At 39.3% G+C, this 15,561-nt stretch overlaps 1 protein-coding gene across 4 annotated transcripts; it reads right to left on the bottom strand.

The window, feature by feature from the left end:
- Positions 1-287: 287 nt before the first annotated feature.
- samsn1b (SAM domain, SH3 domain and nuclear localisation signals 1b) lies at positions 288-14,951 on the bottom strand. Of its 4 annotated transcripts, XM_051401561.1 has the most exons (15): positions 14,846-14,951; positions 12,357-12,491; positions 11,689-11,732; positions 11,489-11,529; positions 11,238-11,318; positions 10,887-10,978; positions 9,017-9,152; positions 8,537-8,931; positions 5,416-5,490; positions 5,120-5,245; positions 2,705-2,837; positions 2,278-2,429; positions 1,239-1,439; positions 995-1,145; positions 288-624 (listed from the first exon to the last, which is right to left on the bottom strand). In XM_051401561.1, exons 1-15 carry the CDS (start codon positions 14,867-14,869, stop codon positions 431-433), a joined length of 1,980 nt encoding a protein of 659 aa, XP_051257521.1. In that variant the 5' UTR covers positions 14,870-14,951; the 3' UTR covers positions 288-430. The 4 variants fall into 4 exon arrangements, with proteins under 4 accessions (XP_051257521.1, XP_051257522.1, XP_051257523.1 ...); XM_051401562.1 differs by lacking the exon at positions 5,416-5,490; XM_051401563.1 differs by lacking the exons at positions 12,357-12,491; positions 14,846-14,951 and having other exon boundaries at positions 11,238-11,374; positions 11,689-11,721.
- Between the last annotated feature and the right edge of the window lie 610 nt (positions 14,952-15,561).

The raw sequence follows: 15,561 nt of genomic DNA, 5'->3' as shown, positions 1-15,561 counted from the left end.
ATAATTTCATAACATTTTGTAGAACAAGCAGGTAATCAATTAATCAAGAAAACAATTGGCAGATTGGCCTATAATGAAAATATTTGTTAGTTTCAGTCAATTAGACATCTACTTAAAATAATCTACCCTTAATGGAATGGTTTGTTGTTGTCATTGGGATTCTCTCTGATGTCTATTAGGCTATAGGCCCCAGTAAAAATATGACTGAGCTACAGGAGAAAACAGATTCATAAAATCTTTCATCTCAAGAAACAAGTGAACATCTTGGAATTTATAGAGACACGTCCGGCATTTGGGAATTTTTATTGTACATAATTAGAAATTACACTGTCACAAGAAATAATAATAATAAAAAAACAGCTTTTGATTCACAAGTCATCTCAACATCAGCATATGAAGTAAAATAGGCAATATAAGGACTGGATCATTCTCAGGAAGCTGTCGTCTCAGCTGGTAGAGGGTATTCAGAGATAAAGTGAAGGTCTGTGTCCTCTGTGCTGTTGTCGGGGCTGTCAGATGGCATGTGGCAGCCTGAGTCTCTTGGGCAGTTGTTCATATCTGCCCTCATGTTCTCACTGGGGGTCTCGGCTTCCTGATTGGCCTCATTCTCCAACTGACTATCAGCTGTAAAGCAGAGAAGGCACGCTGGTTGGATGCACTGTCACTGAGTTGAATAGATGAGATGGAAGTAATCCTTTACAGCTATTATTCCTGTGCATTAAGGCTCAGCAACCTATCTGTCTGCAGCTACTGTCCTCGTGTGTCCTGCTCTATTCTCAGAAATGCTCTTTGGGGTTATCCTGTTATCCTTAACTTCTTTAGCTGTGGCCCGGATACCCTCCCAGTCTTATCTACTTGAGGTGCAATGTCACTTGTCCCTTTCCCTTTCTGAATCCAAACGTCTCAGCCTATCTTTTTCTGGTTTTATCATGTCACAAAATGAGCGTGATGACACTGTCCTTGGGTGACCTTTTCTGTGTTTCCCATTACTCACAGCGCAGTTGCTGCAGGGAGTCGACAGCGGCGAGCAGACGATGCCTGTGCTCTGGATCAGTCACATTCAGCTCCGTCAGGTGATGCTCCCTCAGCTTAATCAAGTCATCTACTGTTTGGTAGCCGTTCAGCTGCAGAGACGAGGAATATTCCTGGTGAAGTGGAAAAGTGAAAAAAAAAATAAGCTGATGTATGCTCTGGTATGGAAGATGATTGTTGCTACATTTAATTCAAGAACAAAATACCTCCAAACTGAGGCGCCTTAACACTTCCTGTACAGTTGATTTCTGTCTCACTCTGTGGGTTTGGGTTTCCTCGTGTGCATCAGGACTCTCCTCTGTTAGCACATCCACATAAATAAACTTGAAATTTCCCATTCTGCCGTTCAGCATGCCTGTCCATATTCCCATGGGGGGCTTGGCGAAAATGTCAATCACATCTCCCACCTGAATAGAAGTTTAGTTTTATTACATTTATTTGACTGGAACCATGTACAACAAACATTAATCTCATACACAGAGAGGAGATGCTTTGTACCACCTGTATCTTTCCATCTTTGCACACATTAGGCTACTACTAATTAACATTAACTAACATTTAACACAAATAGAAGTTCAAAATAAAGTCAATGAAATAAGTTTTTGTTACCATGCATGTGCACCATCTGAGGTTAGCATGTTAGCATGCTAACATGAATGAATGTGTGTTAGTAAATGTCAACCTCATGGTCATGCTAGACAAAAAGTCAGGTGATCACCAATTCTTTAGCATACAGTGTCTGGAAACCATGAATGTCTGAACAACATTTTGTGCTAATCCATCAATAGCGGTCAAGTCATTTTACTTAAAGAACAATTTTTCAAGTCAGTCTTAAAGGAGAAGTGTGTAGGATTTAGTGGCATCTAGTGGTGTATTAGAACACCCTCGCTTCACCCTCCCCTTCCAAGCATGCAGGAGAAACTATGGTGGCCGAAAACTGCGAAAGGTCTTATCTAGAGCCTGTGGATTTATTACTTTAATTGACAGGAAGGGATTTTGAAATCCCAGAAAATGTCAATCACATAGGTGAGCCATAGATAAAGTCTTGGGGATCAGGATTCATTGTCTGGGAACCGACCAACATTGTTATGAATAGTGCCATCCAGCTAGCTTGGCTAAAAACTCCTGAAGATATTGGCCAGTATTTGTCATCCTAAAATCTATAGCAGTCCAGCCTCAGTATAATACAATTATAGTAATACAGTTAGTTTGTTTCATTTCCATTTACTTTCCAGACTTGTTTACCTTGAGTTTGAGGGATTCTGTGTCATAAGGACTTGGCACAAAGTCAGTATGAACTCTGGCTCTGCCACAGAACTGTCTTGTGCACAATAGATCGTCCTCCAGCCTCAGACTGTCTCTGTTACTGGAGCAGTCTGACCCACTGGTGACTCCACCTGGGGAAGAGCAGACAGACAAGAGGGTTCATTAAAGGGCCAAGTTAATTACTTCATTCAATACTGTCGTTTCCTAATGAAGTCATCCACACATCAGTAGTAAGACAGCCCAACTCTCAAGGAGTCAAGGATTCGGGTTTTGATTTGTCTGAGGTTAGTGCAGCTCTACAAATTAGTCCACCTGAAGGGGAGTAACAGGATACAAGCAAGGATTGCATAATTCATCAGGTTGTGGTGGGAAGAGTACACCTGGCCCTCTGCCTAAAGGTGCTTACTTGAGGAGCTTTGTCCACTGTTGAGGCTGTAGAGGCTTTCCAGAGAGTTACTGGACCGCCTGTGTCCACTGGTAAATCGCCTCCCTCCACCAACTTCTCTCTTCACTGCTTCATCTCTCTGTGTTTTTCCATTCTGCACAGTAAAAAACATAAAGTCACATTTTTATTCTTCCTTATATGCTTTTGGTCCTCTGTCATTTGTTATCTTCCACTACAGGCAAACAAAAGAGAAAGCTAACCAACCAGAGAGCTGAGTCAGGGCCCTAAGCTGCTGTGTTTGATTCCTCATGTGACGGAACAGCTCAGTATCTCCGTTTATGCTGGGACACGCAGCTCCTCTGGCAACCACAATGCTTAATCCTGCAAGAGTTGCCTTGCTTTTTATAGCTGAGACCTAGGAGGTGTGTGGTGAGCTTAATCCCCAACTACCTGTGCTACCTCAGCTTTGAACTTCCTCTTCCTGTACAGAGACTTTCACACCATGACCACATTTACATTGGTCCATCAAAGTACAGTTTCTGAAGTGTAACATTCTGGATGGGCTGCATCTAAAATGCACCAGTATGCAGCTTAAAAAACCCAAATATGATTTAACTCAATTGGGTTCTAAAATGTTCAGACACACTCTTCTAAAATTGCTGGGAATGATAAGATTGTATTAAAAGCACAAAGTAGACAAATTCAAAATATCCTAATTTACCAATGCATATAATTGAAGGATGTTGGCAGTAGTGATGTGGTTGACAAGAATCTGGATACAGGGTTTACGCTGTAGACTAGAAGACAACCGTCCGGAGGTACACACTGATATGTAACACAGTGGAGCAGTGTCTGTGAGCTGCCTGTGTTATCATCTAAAAGCTTAATGGATATCAAATCAAAGATGTAATTTATGACGAGTCAAAACATTAATTTTGAGTACTCATAAATTGGTAACAATGATGGTACAAAAAATAAGCTTAATGAATGCATATTGCGTTAGTCACCATGATGAATGAATTAAAGCAGATGTATCATGAATTCCTGTTGCTTACCATTAACAAATGATCAAGTCAATGTGACTTTAGATTAGTTAACTCTTAATAGATCATCATTAATAGGTGATTTAAAAACACTCTATAATAAGGGTACAAAACTCTCATTTTGCTGGACTGACTGACTGTCACTGCCATTCTGTCAGCCACAAAGCTACAATATAATAATATATTATATTATATTATATAAAACTGGTTTTTTTTGCATTTTCGAAAACCTTTGAAAAACATGCCATTCCCCTAACTTGTATATGTGACAGACCTGTAGGTTATATAGCAACACGTAAAAGGGTTAAATATATATATATAGAAATAGAAATAGCCAAACTTCACGCTGAGAGTCTTGTGTGTTTATGTAGGTCATAGAGGCCTCAGTATCAAATTGAGACTCCTTGTAGTACGTTTAACTAATTACATTCCCTGACTTGGTCTTTTATTAATAGTGAGCAATGAGAATTCATGATACATCTGCATTAATTAATGCATTACATCATCATGACTCTTGCATTAGTTGTGCATAATTAAGGATATTTTACGATTATCATAGAGTTACAGAATTCGACAGTGCAAAATGTAATTAAAGATTTCTTAAATGTGTTGACAAAAAGTAATTAGAGATATCATAAATACATGTTTAGACTAGTCATAAATGATATCTGTAATGTGATTCCCATCAGCTATCAGATGATAAAACTGTTTCCATAATATGACAGCTCACTGACATTGATCCACGCCAGTGTAATATATGTACAGGATCAAGTTTTCCTCTTGAGCTTTTAGGCTATTTTCAGGAAAATTTAGCTGACATGTATGCACCCTGCATGAATGGATTTGAACATGAATGGAACTGTGAGCAATAGGAATTCATAATGCACTCGCCTTTGTTCATGCATCAAATCATCATGACTCATCACTTAATTAAGCATGTGTTTTTCACCCTTATTATAAAGTGCTACCCAAAATGTAAATAAATGAATGTTTTGACTATAGTACATGAATGCAAATGTCTGTAATGCGAGTCTGGTCTAGATGTGATTCCCCTTTATATATATTATACATCTTAAAATAATAATAATAAACACTGTTGTATCACAGCTATAGCCAAAGAAGGTGGCAGAACATCTGTATACATGTTAGAGCTGTCAGCCCATGCTTTATTTTTAGTGCTAATTTCAACACTAGTCTGTAGAGCCCTTTCTGTAAAAAGGCAAATGATAGTTTGATTGATAGTTTGCAGTCTCACTGAACAGGTGTGGGGCTGACAGCTGTGTCTGGCTGCTAACAGATGTTATTCCTCTGGGTGTGAACCACAGCAAATGTAGAGTGCCATGAACTTAAAACTGGTTGTATTAACATTAGCTTTGTAGAGTGCATGACATACAGTGATGGATGTCAGCATTTTCTCTGGTGAGGCCTTGACGTGCTTCCTGTCACTGTGTGATGAGGTCTCTGTCTCCCTCCTCTGCAGCCTCAGTTTGGTTGGATCACCATCCTGCTCCTGCTTTTGCTTCAGAAACAAAACACATTGTAAATAGAGCTCTCCCCCACAAACCCGCCAAATAAACATGGTGCACATTTTCTGTCTAAAAATTGGATTTGGCATGGTGCAGAGGATGTTTGAGCAAGCTAAATTCCTAGATGGACATGCTGGCAGATTGAGGAGGTTGGTTCTCTTACCAAAGAGCTTCCATTATCCTGTGGTTTCATTAAAAGCAAGTGCTGTTTGAAGTCAAATCTCCCAAATCTGGTCAACTGTTTGGGTAAAAGAGAGATTAAAATGTGTGTTTTGTGGTGACAGATGGGCATATTATCTGCCTGTGTGTGTGTTCTCCCTGTGACCCTACAACATAAACAGTTGGGTGCTTATTTCCTGTTTATGATTTATGTTCTGAATTAGGTTAAGCCCTGGCAGGCAGCCATACAGTTTTTAGATATGGTGTATTTTTTATATATATTTGAATGATCATGTTGCACTGATCTTGTACTGCTTCTTCTTAAAACACATTATTTCAGTATCATGTGGGGAGAGGTTCACTGTTATGTCTTTTTACAGTTTGTTCCATCCTGCTTCATTTTTATAATCTGCTATCTATATTCTTATATTTTCTGTGCCATTAGAGGGGAGACAATATGAGAGCAATGAGTCATTCCTTACTGGTTGGTTATTAGCTTCAGTTTAGCGGTCATTCAGAGCTCCTCTCAGAACATCTGTCACACTGACTCTTGGCTTATTTCCCAACACTGACCGTTAACTGAACTGAGGCCTCACTGTCACGCACCAAGTGTTTGGATAGGCCACTATAAATACCATTGTCCTTAATACGGGAAACTATTTACATGGATGTATCTACTGTTTGTTGTGTGTTGTTTCTTTATTCGAATATATGGAATTGTGATAATAAAGCAGATTCTGAGGTCTGAAACATGCTATCATGTGCTCTGATGTGTGTGGAGTCTGATATCAATCAGTAATTCAACAAAACTGTCTTATTGTAGTATTTCTATTTTTTTCTTTATAACTTGTATTTTTCTATTTTATTTTGTTATTTAATGTGTATTTCTTTTTTTCTCTTTATGTTCTATCTGGAGCTGCTGTAACAAGTGAATTTCCCCAGTGTGGGATCAATAAAGTCTATCGTATCTTTTCTTATCTTATTGATAATTCCACAGCAAATGCAAGGGAGAGGAGAATCTCTCAGACTGGATGATGTGCCAAAGGATAACTGTTGGAGACTTGTGATTAGGAAGAAGCCGTTGAATAGGAGACTGGGTTTGTGGGTACTGTTAAAAAGCTTTTTTACTATTCTGAGTTGCCTAATAACTGCCTAGCACTTTCATAAAAGTGCAAATTCCTATTCCCTTATGTATCAGATCCCATGTACTATAATACTGTTATTTATGGAGTCCCTTGTGCTACATAGTGGCTTGTTTATTAAAGGGGCACTCCTTCAATTAACTGTTGTTTTTCCATATCGTTTGATGGACTCACAAGAGACAGATTTAGAAGAAGATGTGTCAAAATCAAGCAGTAGATGAAGAGATATCAGGAATTTTAGGTCGTATTATTGGTCAAGCTCTAAAATACCTGGATCCTACACTTCCGTAATGCAACTTAAGAGTTACATTTGTTAGACACATGCTTATAAATTTGAAGTCTCCAAGCTCAAGCTAAGATGTTATTTTCTCAGACTCGACAAAGTGTCTTTCACAGTCTTTCACTTCCTGGTTACCAATTGTATCTGTAAACTCTAAGGGATATCAGTTGTTACATGGAGGTTAGGGATTAAGGAACTGCACATTTCAGTTTCAGCAGGATGGTGAAAACACTTCCAATGCAGCCTTGTGTAATGTCATCACATCTGTTTTGTTTTCAGCCGATTATCATATTATCAAATAGCAGTTTATGATGCAATAGTGGTGCTAGCTGAGGCTGAAAATGGAGCTAAGCTGTAAAACGTTTGGTACAGGATTTCCTAATAGCAATGAAAAACAATTATTAGCTGGAAATTTCAATTACAGCTCAGTTAGTCTAAATGTTCCCTGAAGAGCTCTGAGGTGCAATTAGAGAGTCAGGCCCTGCAAAGCACAGTTAATGATACTTTGGAGAACTGGGAGCCGGCTACAGATAAACTGCAGCAACAGAAAGAGAACATCATAGACTGCAGCCTTGGTTTGTACTGTACTTCAACACAAAAACAACACTGAGCAATTTAAAGATCATATGTCACATTATAACATTTGAGGCACAAGAATAATCCGTGTAAACAAACATCACCAGCCTCTATTAATATGTACACGCTGTCTTTCAAGTCAGACTTCAGAGGAAAATGTTGGTTTGCTCTATTCCACAAAAATGTAACAAGATGGAGTGAAAGGCTGATGGACCGATAACTTTCACCATGTTTTTTCAATGAAGCCAAAAAGAAAGCCAATTAAAGAACTAGTTCAACATGGAAAATAATCTTTATTATTTATATAAGTTCAATAAGAAAATGAACACTGCTGTCGTATCTGCAAGCCACTGGTTAGCTTAGCTTAGCATAAAGACTGAAAACAAGGGGAAACAGCTAGCCTGGCTCTGTCCAAAGGTAAAATCTGACAACAAGCACCTCTAAAGCTCACTAATTTACACATGATCATATTTGTTTGAAAAATGTAAATTCAGTTTTACATAGCAGGTATGTACTATTTCTTGGCTAGGAGCAGTTGCCAGGCAACCACCTGAGCCTCCATACAGTTACTGGTCCCACTCAGTGTAAAAACCTAAGTTGTTACACTTTTTGTATAGATTAAACAAACAAGATAGATTTTAGAGCTCACTAATGACCTTGCAAGGCAGCTTGACTAAAGAGAGATCACCAAATCATAAGACCACGTGAGACTACATCTTTCCAGGCATCAAGCTATGTGCTTGAGTCCAAATCACAGTGGTCCCAGACCACTCCACATCCAATGAGGAACTACTGTTATCTACGGCAGCATGTGGGAGACAGTGCCTGCCCTTTTTTGGAGTTTACAACAACTTCCCAGGTGGTTCTGTGTAACAAACCACGTGGCACAGTAAGGTTACACTAATGTAGCTTCATATTTAACAGACAGATACAAGAGTGGTGTCATTAACTCACTGCCAGAAAGCAAATAAGACAATTTCCCAAACTGTCAAACTATTCCTAAGATACAGCATAGGCTAGAAGTTGTGGTAAAACTTGCACTGACAACAGTACTGGTTCAGTTAGCTGCATTTGGCTGTCAATCTGGATTCATTTTCATATGGTAATAACACCAAGGTATATCTTACTGTGTTTTGTAAGGGCTCCAGATCTGTGATGGAGCAGGCTGTCTGTGGAGGAGACAGATCAGGCTGCTTGCTGTCCAGTTCCTGTATCAAACTCTCAAAGCGATCCCATTCTGTCCTCCGGGGCAGCGTCAAGGTGCCACCGCAGACCCACAGCTCATGTTGAGGTTGGTGACAGGTGTGGTAGAAGGGAGACCAGGGCTGCGGACACTCAAATGGGCTCCACAAATAATTTCCAAGCCGTGGGCTCCAAACGCCTTCTTCTTCTGAATCTTCATGAACATATTTGGCCTGCTGCTGCTGCTGTGGTGGTGATTTAGGGGACTTCTTCTCTGTTCTCTTCCCCAGACCGATGCAGGTTAGCACTGGGTTGTTGTTACTCAACACATTTGCCAGGTCTGAAGAAGAGCAGAAATGATTGTTAATAATAGATTTAATGCAGCTTTTTGAACAGTATGAAGAACATCATCCACAACAACTCACCATTACTCTCAGATGTGCTCTTCCCTTTTCCAGCTCCACTCTGATGTTCCTTCTTCATTTGAACTAGATTCTGTAACTTCTTTAGTCTTCCTGTGGCGTGTATTGACTCTGCTGTGTCAGCTGCAGTTTCACCACCCTGTAATTAACAATATGTGTATTCAATGCAGTGTAGGCACATTCAGCACTAACCACATGCAATGATTTTGCATCACAAAGACAGAGGAATATATAAGAAGAGTAGAGATTTTATAAACATATGTCTGTGCTTGCATACAACTGCGTAGTGATTTTTGTTTGTGAACAATCTCAATCACTGTGGAAACAGGGAAAGTAGTCACTTGCATTTTATTCAAATTGTGTCAGTCCCCTGCTGCAAAACATATAATGTCAGATTGACTTATTATTTATGAGTTTATTGTATTCATTTAGAAAAACATTGTGGTCTTCATTCAGTGGTGGAAAGTACATTTACTTAAGTACAATTCTGAGGTATTTTTCTTGAGTATTTCCATTATATGTTACTTTATACCTAATCCTAATCAGTGATGGAAGAATTCAGATCTTTCACTTGAGTGAGAAAATAACCAGTATTGAGTTCAGTTCAGTTCAGTTTTATTTGTATGGTGCCAAATCATAACAGAAGTTATCTCAGGATACTTTTCTTGTAGAGCTGTAGTGTCTAAACCGTCCTCCTTATAAAATGATTTACAGAGAGCCAACAATTCCCAGAACAATCCTACTTAAATAAAGTACAGAAATATTATCAGTTTCATGCACTAAAGTATCATGAGTAAAAGTACTTGTTACTGCAGCAAGATGCTCCCTGTGGCTGGTATATTATTATATCTGGCATTATTAGATCAGATACTTTCGACCACTGCTGCACATGTGAGTATATGTCACATTATAGTAAAGGATCTGAAAACTACTGTACTTCCACCACTGTCTACATTCACATTATTGCATTAAACAACTAAGCTGAGGACAGGGCTGAACCTTCCCAAAAATGCTGTGTATACCCCCTACAAACATGCTTTAACAAAATCTCCCCTTTTCATACAGACACTGCTCTATCACTTGTTCCCTTTTGTAGGGCTGGGATTGCTGTCCTCCTGTGACGTCTCCCTCTCAACTATCAGCTGCTGGCATGAACAGCATCAAACTAGAAAATCCAGATGTTCTAAAGAACACAGGGCAGATATAAAGGGGCCTTGTAAAGGAGATTAAAGATTGTAGAGTAGATTAGAGTGAACAGAGATCTGATGTGGCTGGCATTCAACTGACCTCCCTCAGGTTTACTTCACATTCACTTTTTACCCTCTGCAACCTCTTGTTCATACCACATAAACATACTGAGTGAGTTAACTTTGAAGCATTAGCCAGATTTCTGTATTCACTCTTACGAAAGCCAGATAAAATGTACTTTTATCTACTGTCAAAAGACTTAACTTGGTATTTCTACCATAGTTACAGATACTTTTAATTAATAGAATCTGTTCCAACCCTCAGTTACATAAGCACAACGTGGAAGATGAGCAAAGATAAACAACCGCTGACATTTCCCTCACGTGCACCAACATGTGCACAAACATCCAGGTATGCCAGGTGCCTGTCTGCCACACACAGCCATGTGGGTAAGGGATTATAAAAGACTGCACTCTGCACAGCTTTGCAAACAATTATCATTTGTGGTACTAAAGTGATTGTGCCCTCGTGTAAAAGGATGCAAACTCGTCTTTTGGAATGTGAATCCAGTCCCAAATGTGAATATTATTAACAGAATATAGAGTTACATTTAACATGGATACTGTACTATATTGATCATAATGCGGCTCTGCTGGAGGGTGAAACCTGCTCTGAGGTGATTTACCTGAGCGGGTAGATGTGTCCTGTCACAGCTCGGGTCCTTCACTCTGTCATCTCTGGTCAACACGCTGCTGTGACACAGAGCTTTACACATCTCTGTAGGATCAATCCACAGGTCAGACAATGCTTTATTTCCTCCTAAATCATAGACTGTCAAACATACAAATCCTGTCCTCACCATTGATCCTTGATATGAGGTAAATAACACCAGCTAGCCTTACTTTCATCATTTTATTCCTGCTTTCATCTGACTCCCTGACTCTCTGATATTCTTTAGTCTAGTCTCTAACCTCAGTGGACCATGGTTTCCTAGTATAAGCACTTTGGTTTTGCTCAGGTAGACATATTTCTTTACCTCCATTCTGGACTTTGATTTGATGACATAAGTCCTTCTTGTTACCTGATGACATCCAGCAGGCGTGATTAATGTCTTTGTCTGCAACAGACAAGGTGGAGGGGTAAGGAGAAGCGGGGGACCAGCTGTCAGTATAACTGTATACAGAAAGGATGTAATGTCAGATCAAGATGAGTAGTATGAGCCTGAAGTTACTTTAGCGTAGAGTCAATAACCATCCGAAAACTAAAACATTAGAATTTTGTACCAACCTAATGTGTCATTGTCAATGGGTGAAGTTGGCACACATGACCTAAAATGACAAATATTTTAGTGGGAAGTAAGTTGATTTGAATGAGTGAAATACAAATAAAACTACAGAAAGTATACATAATTTTATTATTAAGAAAGAAATGCAGTGTGTGCTCACTTAAATATTACTGTACAAAACGGGCAAGCATAATTGACATACCTTCTATTATTCTGGTTTACTTTTATTGTACTCTGAGGTCGGTCCTTGGGGAAACACAGAGAGACACACATAAAAACAAACAAAGTATAATATGGCTAACAAATGGGATGCACTAGCCATTAGGCAACTGATCTTGACACACAGACATTCATAGTTCCCGGATGATTTTCTGGTGCTGGGCACAAAAAACGAATAAGCCAAATGTGTTATACAAATTTCTCCTGCTTAACATCAGCAAGTTATTAATGCCCTTCTGAGCATGCTGATGCCAGCATTTAGTTCAAAGGACTCAATCCCCTTACGGAGAAAGGTTGGGAACCACTGCACTTGGGTGGCCGCAGTCTCTTTGTATTGTGTTTGTGTCAATTACACTGTTGCACAGCTTTGCATGTACCTGCACAAGCTGTGCAAGATCCAGCAGCACACAATATGGGAACAGGTTTAATCGCAGTCTAACAGAGGTGAATGGTAACAGTAAACAAGACTGTTTCTGGCTTTCTTTCTGGTTTCCAGAGGTTGACCCTCATCCTGTATCACAAAGACTATTTGTGTGGCCAGTAAATGATCTGTGGAATGTTACAAGTCTCTAGACTCAGTGGTTTGAATGTTTAAATGATCCACTATGTGGCATCATCGGGTCAAGGTTTGAATAAAGACAATAAACTTACAGAATTGATGGATGGATCTGAGCCGCCCCATTCAGGCTTACGCCTCCGAAGAGCAGGACTGCACTGGTACTTGGGTAGGACTTCCTTGAGTGTTTGACTGTAGGCTGGTTCATATATACTTTCTGTGGAGCCCTCCTGGAGAAAAAAAAATCAGACTGCATGATAGCGGCAGCTGGGTTTAAATACTACAGTACACTGATTGGCTCTGTTTGAACCTTCAGACTAAATATATCCTGGTGTAGAGGCTCATCAACGAGGAGTTGTCTAGAATCAATCATCAGTCCGACTACACAATGCAAAATCAATGAAAAGCCGTACATGAGGGACAAACGGACATGTCTTTGTGAGACACCTACACTGCTGTGATTGTGCCGCGTGTACAGTCTTCCACTCAAACATGTATAATCAATATTCTTCACACTTTGGTGTACTATCTGTGCTTATTTTCCTCAGTCTGAAGATAGCACAGATCAGCAGTCTGCCATGAACGCACTGATTTAGTCAAAATGTCTGACCATGGAAAAAGACAATGTTTACAATGACAATTACCTTCTTTGTGAGAAGTATTGTATGCTCCAAGTCCTTCGTCAAACAAGCATATGTAGAAAACAGAAACCTTACCTTTCTAATATCTCTACCTTTTTCATGTGCAGTGTCAAATTAAGCTTTCATGACTTGGCAAGAAGTTTACATTGACCATAACAACCAACAACCAATTTGTTTTGTTTTTAAGGATGATTCTGATATTATTGTAGACTAAATATCTTAATATTTGAATGTTTTTAAGCAGAAAAATTAAAGAAATCAAACGTTGCTGAACCAACCTGCTGGGGGAATTTAGACTCATAATCTCAGCATTTAGTAAATCCCAGCTACTTAAACTCATGACCAACTCTGCTTATGAAACAAACTGCTCATCCTGTATTGGTGTGCCCAGCATGTTCTGTAAACACATACTGGCTGTTGGGGACAACCAGTACGTGTTTACAGAACAGGATGGGACAAATAGACTGTAACACAGATACTGTTCCATCCCAACATGTGTATTTTTAAGATGATTGACAACTTATATTATATATATTTCCCACTAGATGTGGATTTACAACATCTCCCCATTTTGGGAATTTTGCAGTTATCTAAATTTTTATCAAAATGTTTTAAGTCCTTCTTCATATTAAATTTAAAAAAACAATATTTTAACCTCCCTCCAATCCAATATTTATTTCTTCTTGTTCTTCTAAAAGGATGTTTTCACATCCAGCTGCTGAAAGTGGAAGCTGAGCTCACTGAAAATCTGATTTTAAGGGGCAGGTCCAACCAACATGATTTGTGAAATCAGAAATAGTTAGGAAGTCAGTCCTGGTCCAGTATCAACTTGTACAGTGTGATGTAGAAACTTGAAGCCACCAGTGCACATCCACTGAGAATGGACTTTACAGTGAAGTAGGAGACATCTTGTGTCCAGCAGCAAAACTTTGTGAACTGAAATGAACAGCATTTGCATATTCAGAGATTCTGGAAGTTTTAATGAGGTGGAAGGAGGAGATTACTTTTAAAGATTTCAATGAAGAAATGTTACTTTTGTGGAAGAGACACATTATTGTTCCCTGCAGACTATTTGTATATGTGTCTAAATGCTTGTCTGGTAGGGGTCGTTAAGTAATGAGAGCAGTTGTGTAACCACTGACATAAATCTGTCATGGTTTGTTCAGGTGATCAGAACATCTTATGTTGTTGTGTTATAACAGTTTTGAGTCCATGAGGCTGGTAACATTTTGTATTGTTTGTGTTGCCAAATTTAGAGTAAAGCCCCAAATCTGGCACAGAATGGAAGACGAGTCAGTGTGTAATTACCAGCTACCACTATAAACTGTCACTAATAATCTAATTGAACATGTGCAGCCATGTGTCATCACTTCCAACAACAAACCATTATCATTGTAACAAACTGCTGCTACGAGTGTGATAATTAATGAAAAAAAAATTCCTTGTTATATTAATTGTCACGTTATGAGTTTTGCTGCTTTAAGACCAAGCAGGTGCACATCCATTCTCTCTTAAACAAGTTAATTCAACAAATAGCACTTATGCACGACATTGGACTGTGATTACATTAGGTTAGAAAGTTTCTACATTTTTGGAAAACGTCTCATGTTGCCAGGATTATTACACCAATATATAATGATTAATTACATGAAAACATCCCATTTACAGTTACAGTAAATAGCCAACACAATGCAGCGAAGGACGGCTGCACCTAAGGAACCTAATGGATCTAACAAAGAAGGAAAGTTGTTTGCAATTTTGTCTCGCTCCCCAGAGAGACGGTTTCAGATCCTTGTCAACAACAATAACATCACCAGTCTCTCCCGCAGGGCACACTGAGTTTCTTCTGCTCACCAGCTTCTTGTAAGGCTGCAGGGACTAAACAAGAGCTCCTGACAGACAAACCTAAAACACACAGGAGTTCAGAAGATGACGTATCTTACCAGTGTGAAGCAGAACAGGTTCATGTTTGAAGGTCCGTGCCAAAGATCTGGATGGAGCCAAGTGGAGACAAGCTGTGGCCTCTGGGATGCGCAAACACACTTTCACACACCACCCTCCCACTCACACACATGCACCCTAACACACCCCTGTGATGTAAAAGCTCACGAAGCCCCCATGCTGTCTACAGCCCAATGGCCTAATCCTGGCTTCAAATCCCTCACATAATCCAATAGATGCAGTGAGCCATTGCTGTCCAACACTGGCCTCAGAAAGAGCCAGGCCACCCGTGACAACAAGACAATAAACAACACAGGCCGGCTTTGTTTGGCATGTGTCTGAAATGATTATAATGACCTGATAGAGATGAAGTAATCACTAAGTGAGGTTAAACTTCTGGTGACTGCGTTTTCTGTGAAAAAAGACTGATTTACTAATATACTGTTATCATCCATGCAGAATACAAAGATCCTAGGTTTTGTCACGTTTTCAATGGGTTTTGTGTGTACGTCTGGACACGTGCTGTAACCAAGGTATCCTTAGTCTTCCATTGTTCCTGAGTTTATGTAAGGAATCAAACATGCATTTGACAGTTAGAACAAATGTGTTACATTGTTTCTATGATGGAAAAATGAATAAACTGGAACATATCTATCAGACAAAAGCATGATTACATCATTTCATCCTACTGTATTATAGTGATTGAGGCTTTTCAAAC

This window comes from Dicentrarchus labrax, unplaced genomic scaffold (genome assembly GCF_905237075.1).
Source record: "Dicentrarchus labrax unplaced genomic scaffold, dlabrax2021, whole genome shotgun sequence".
NCBI lineage: Eukaryota > Metazoa > Chordata > Actinopteri > Moronidae > Dicentrarchus > Dicentrarchus labrax.
This window is presented reverse-complemented; position numbering and strand designations above follow the sequence as displayed.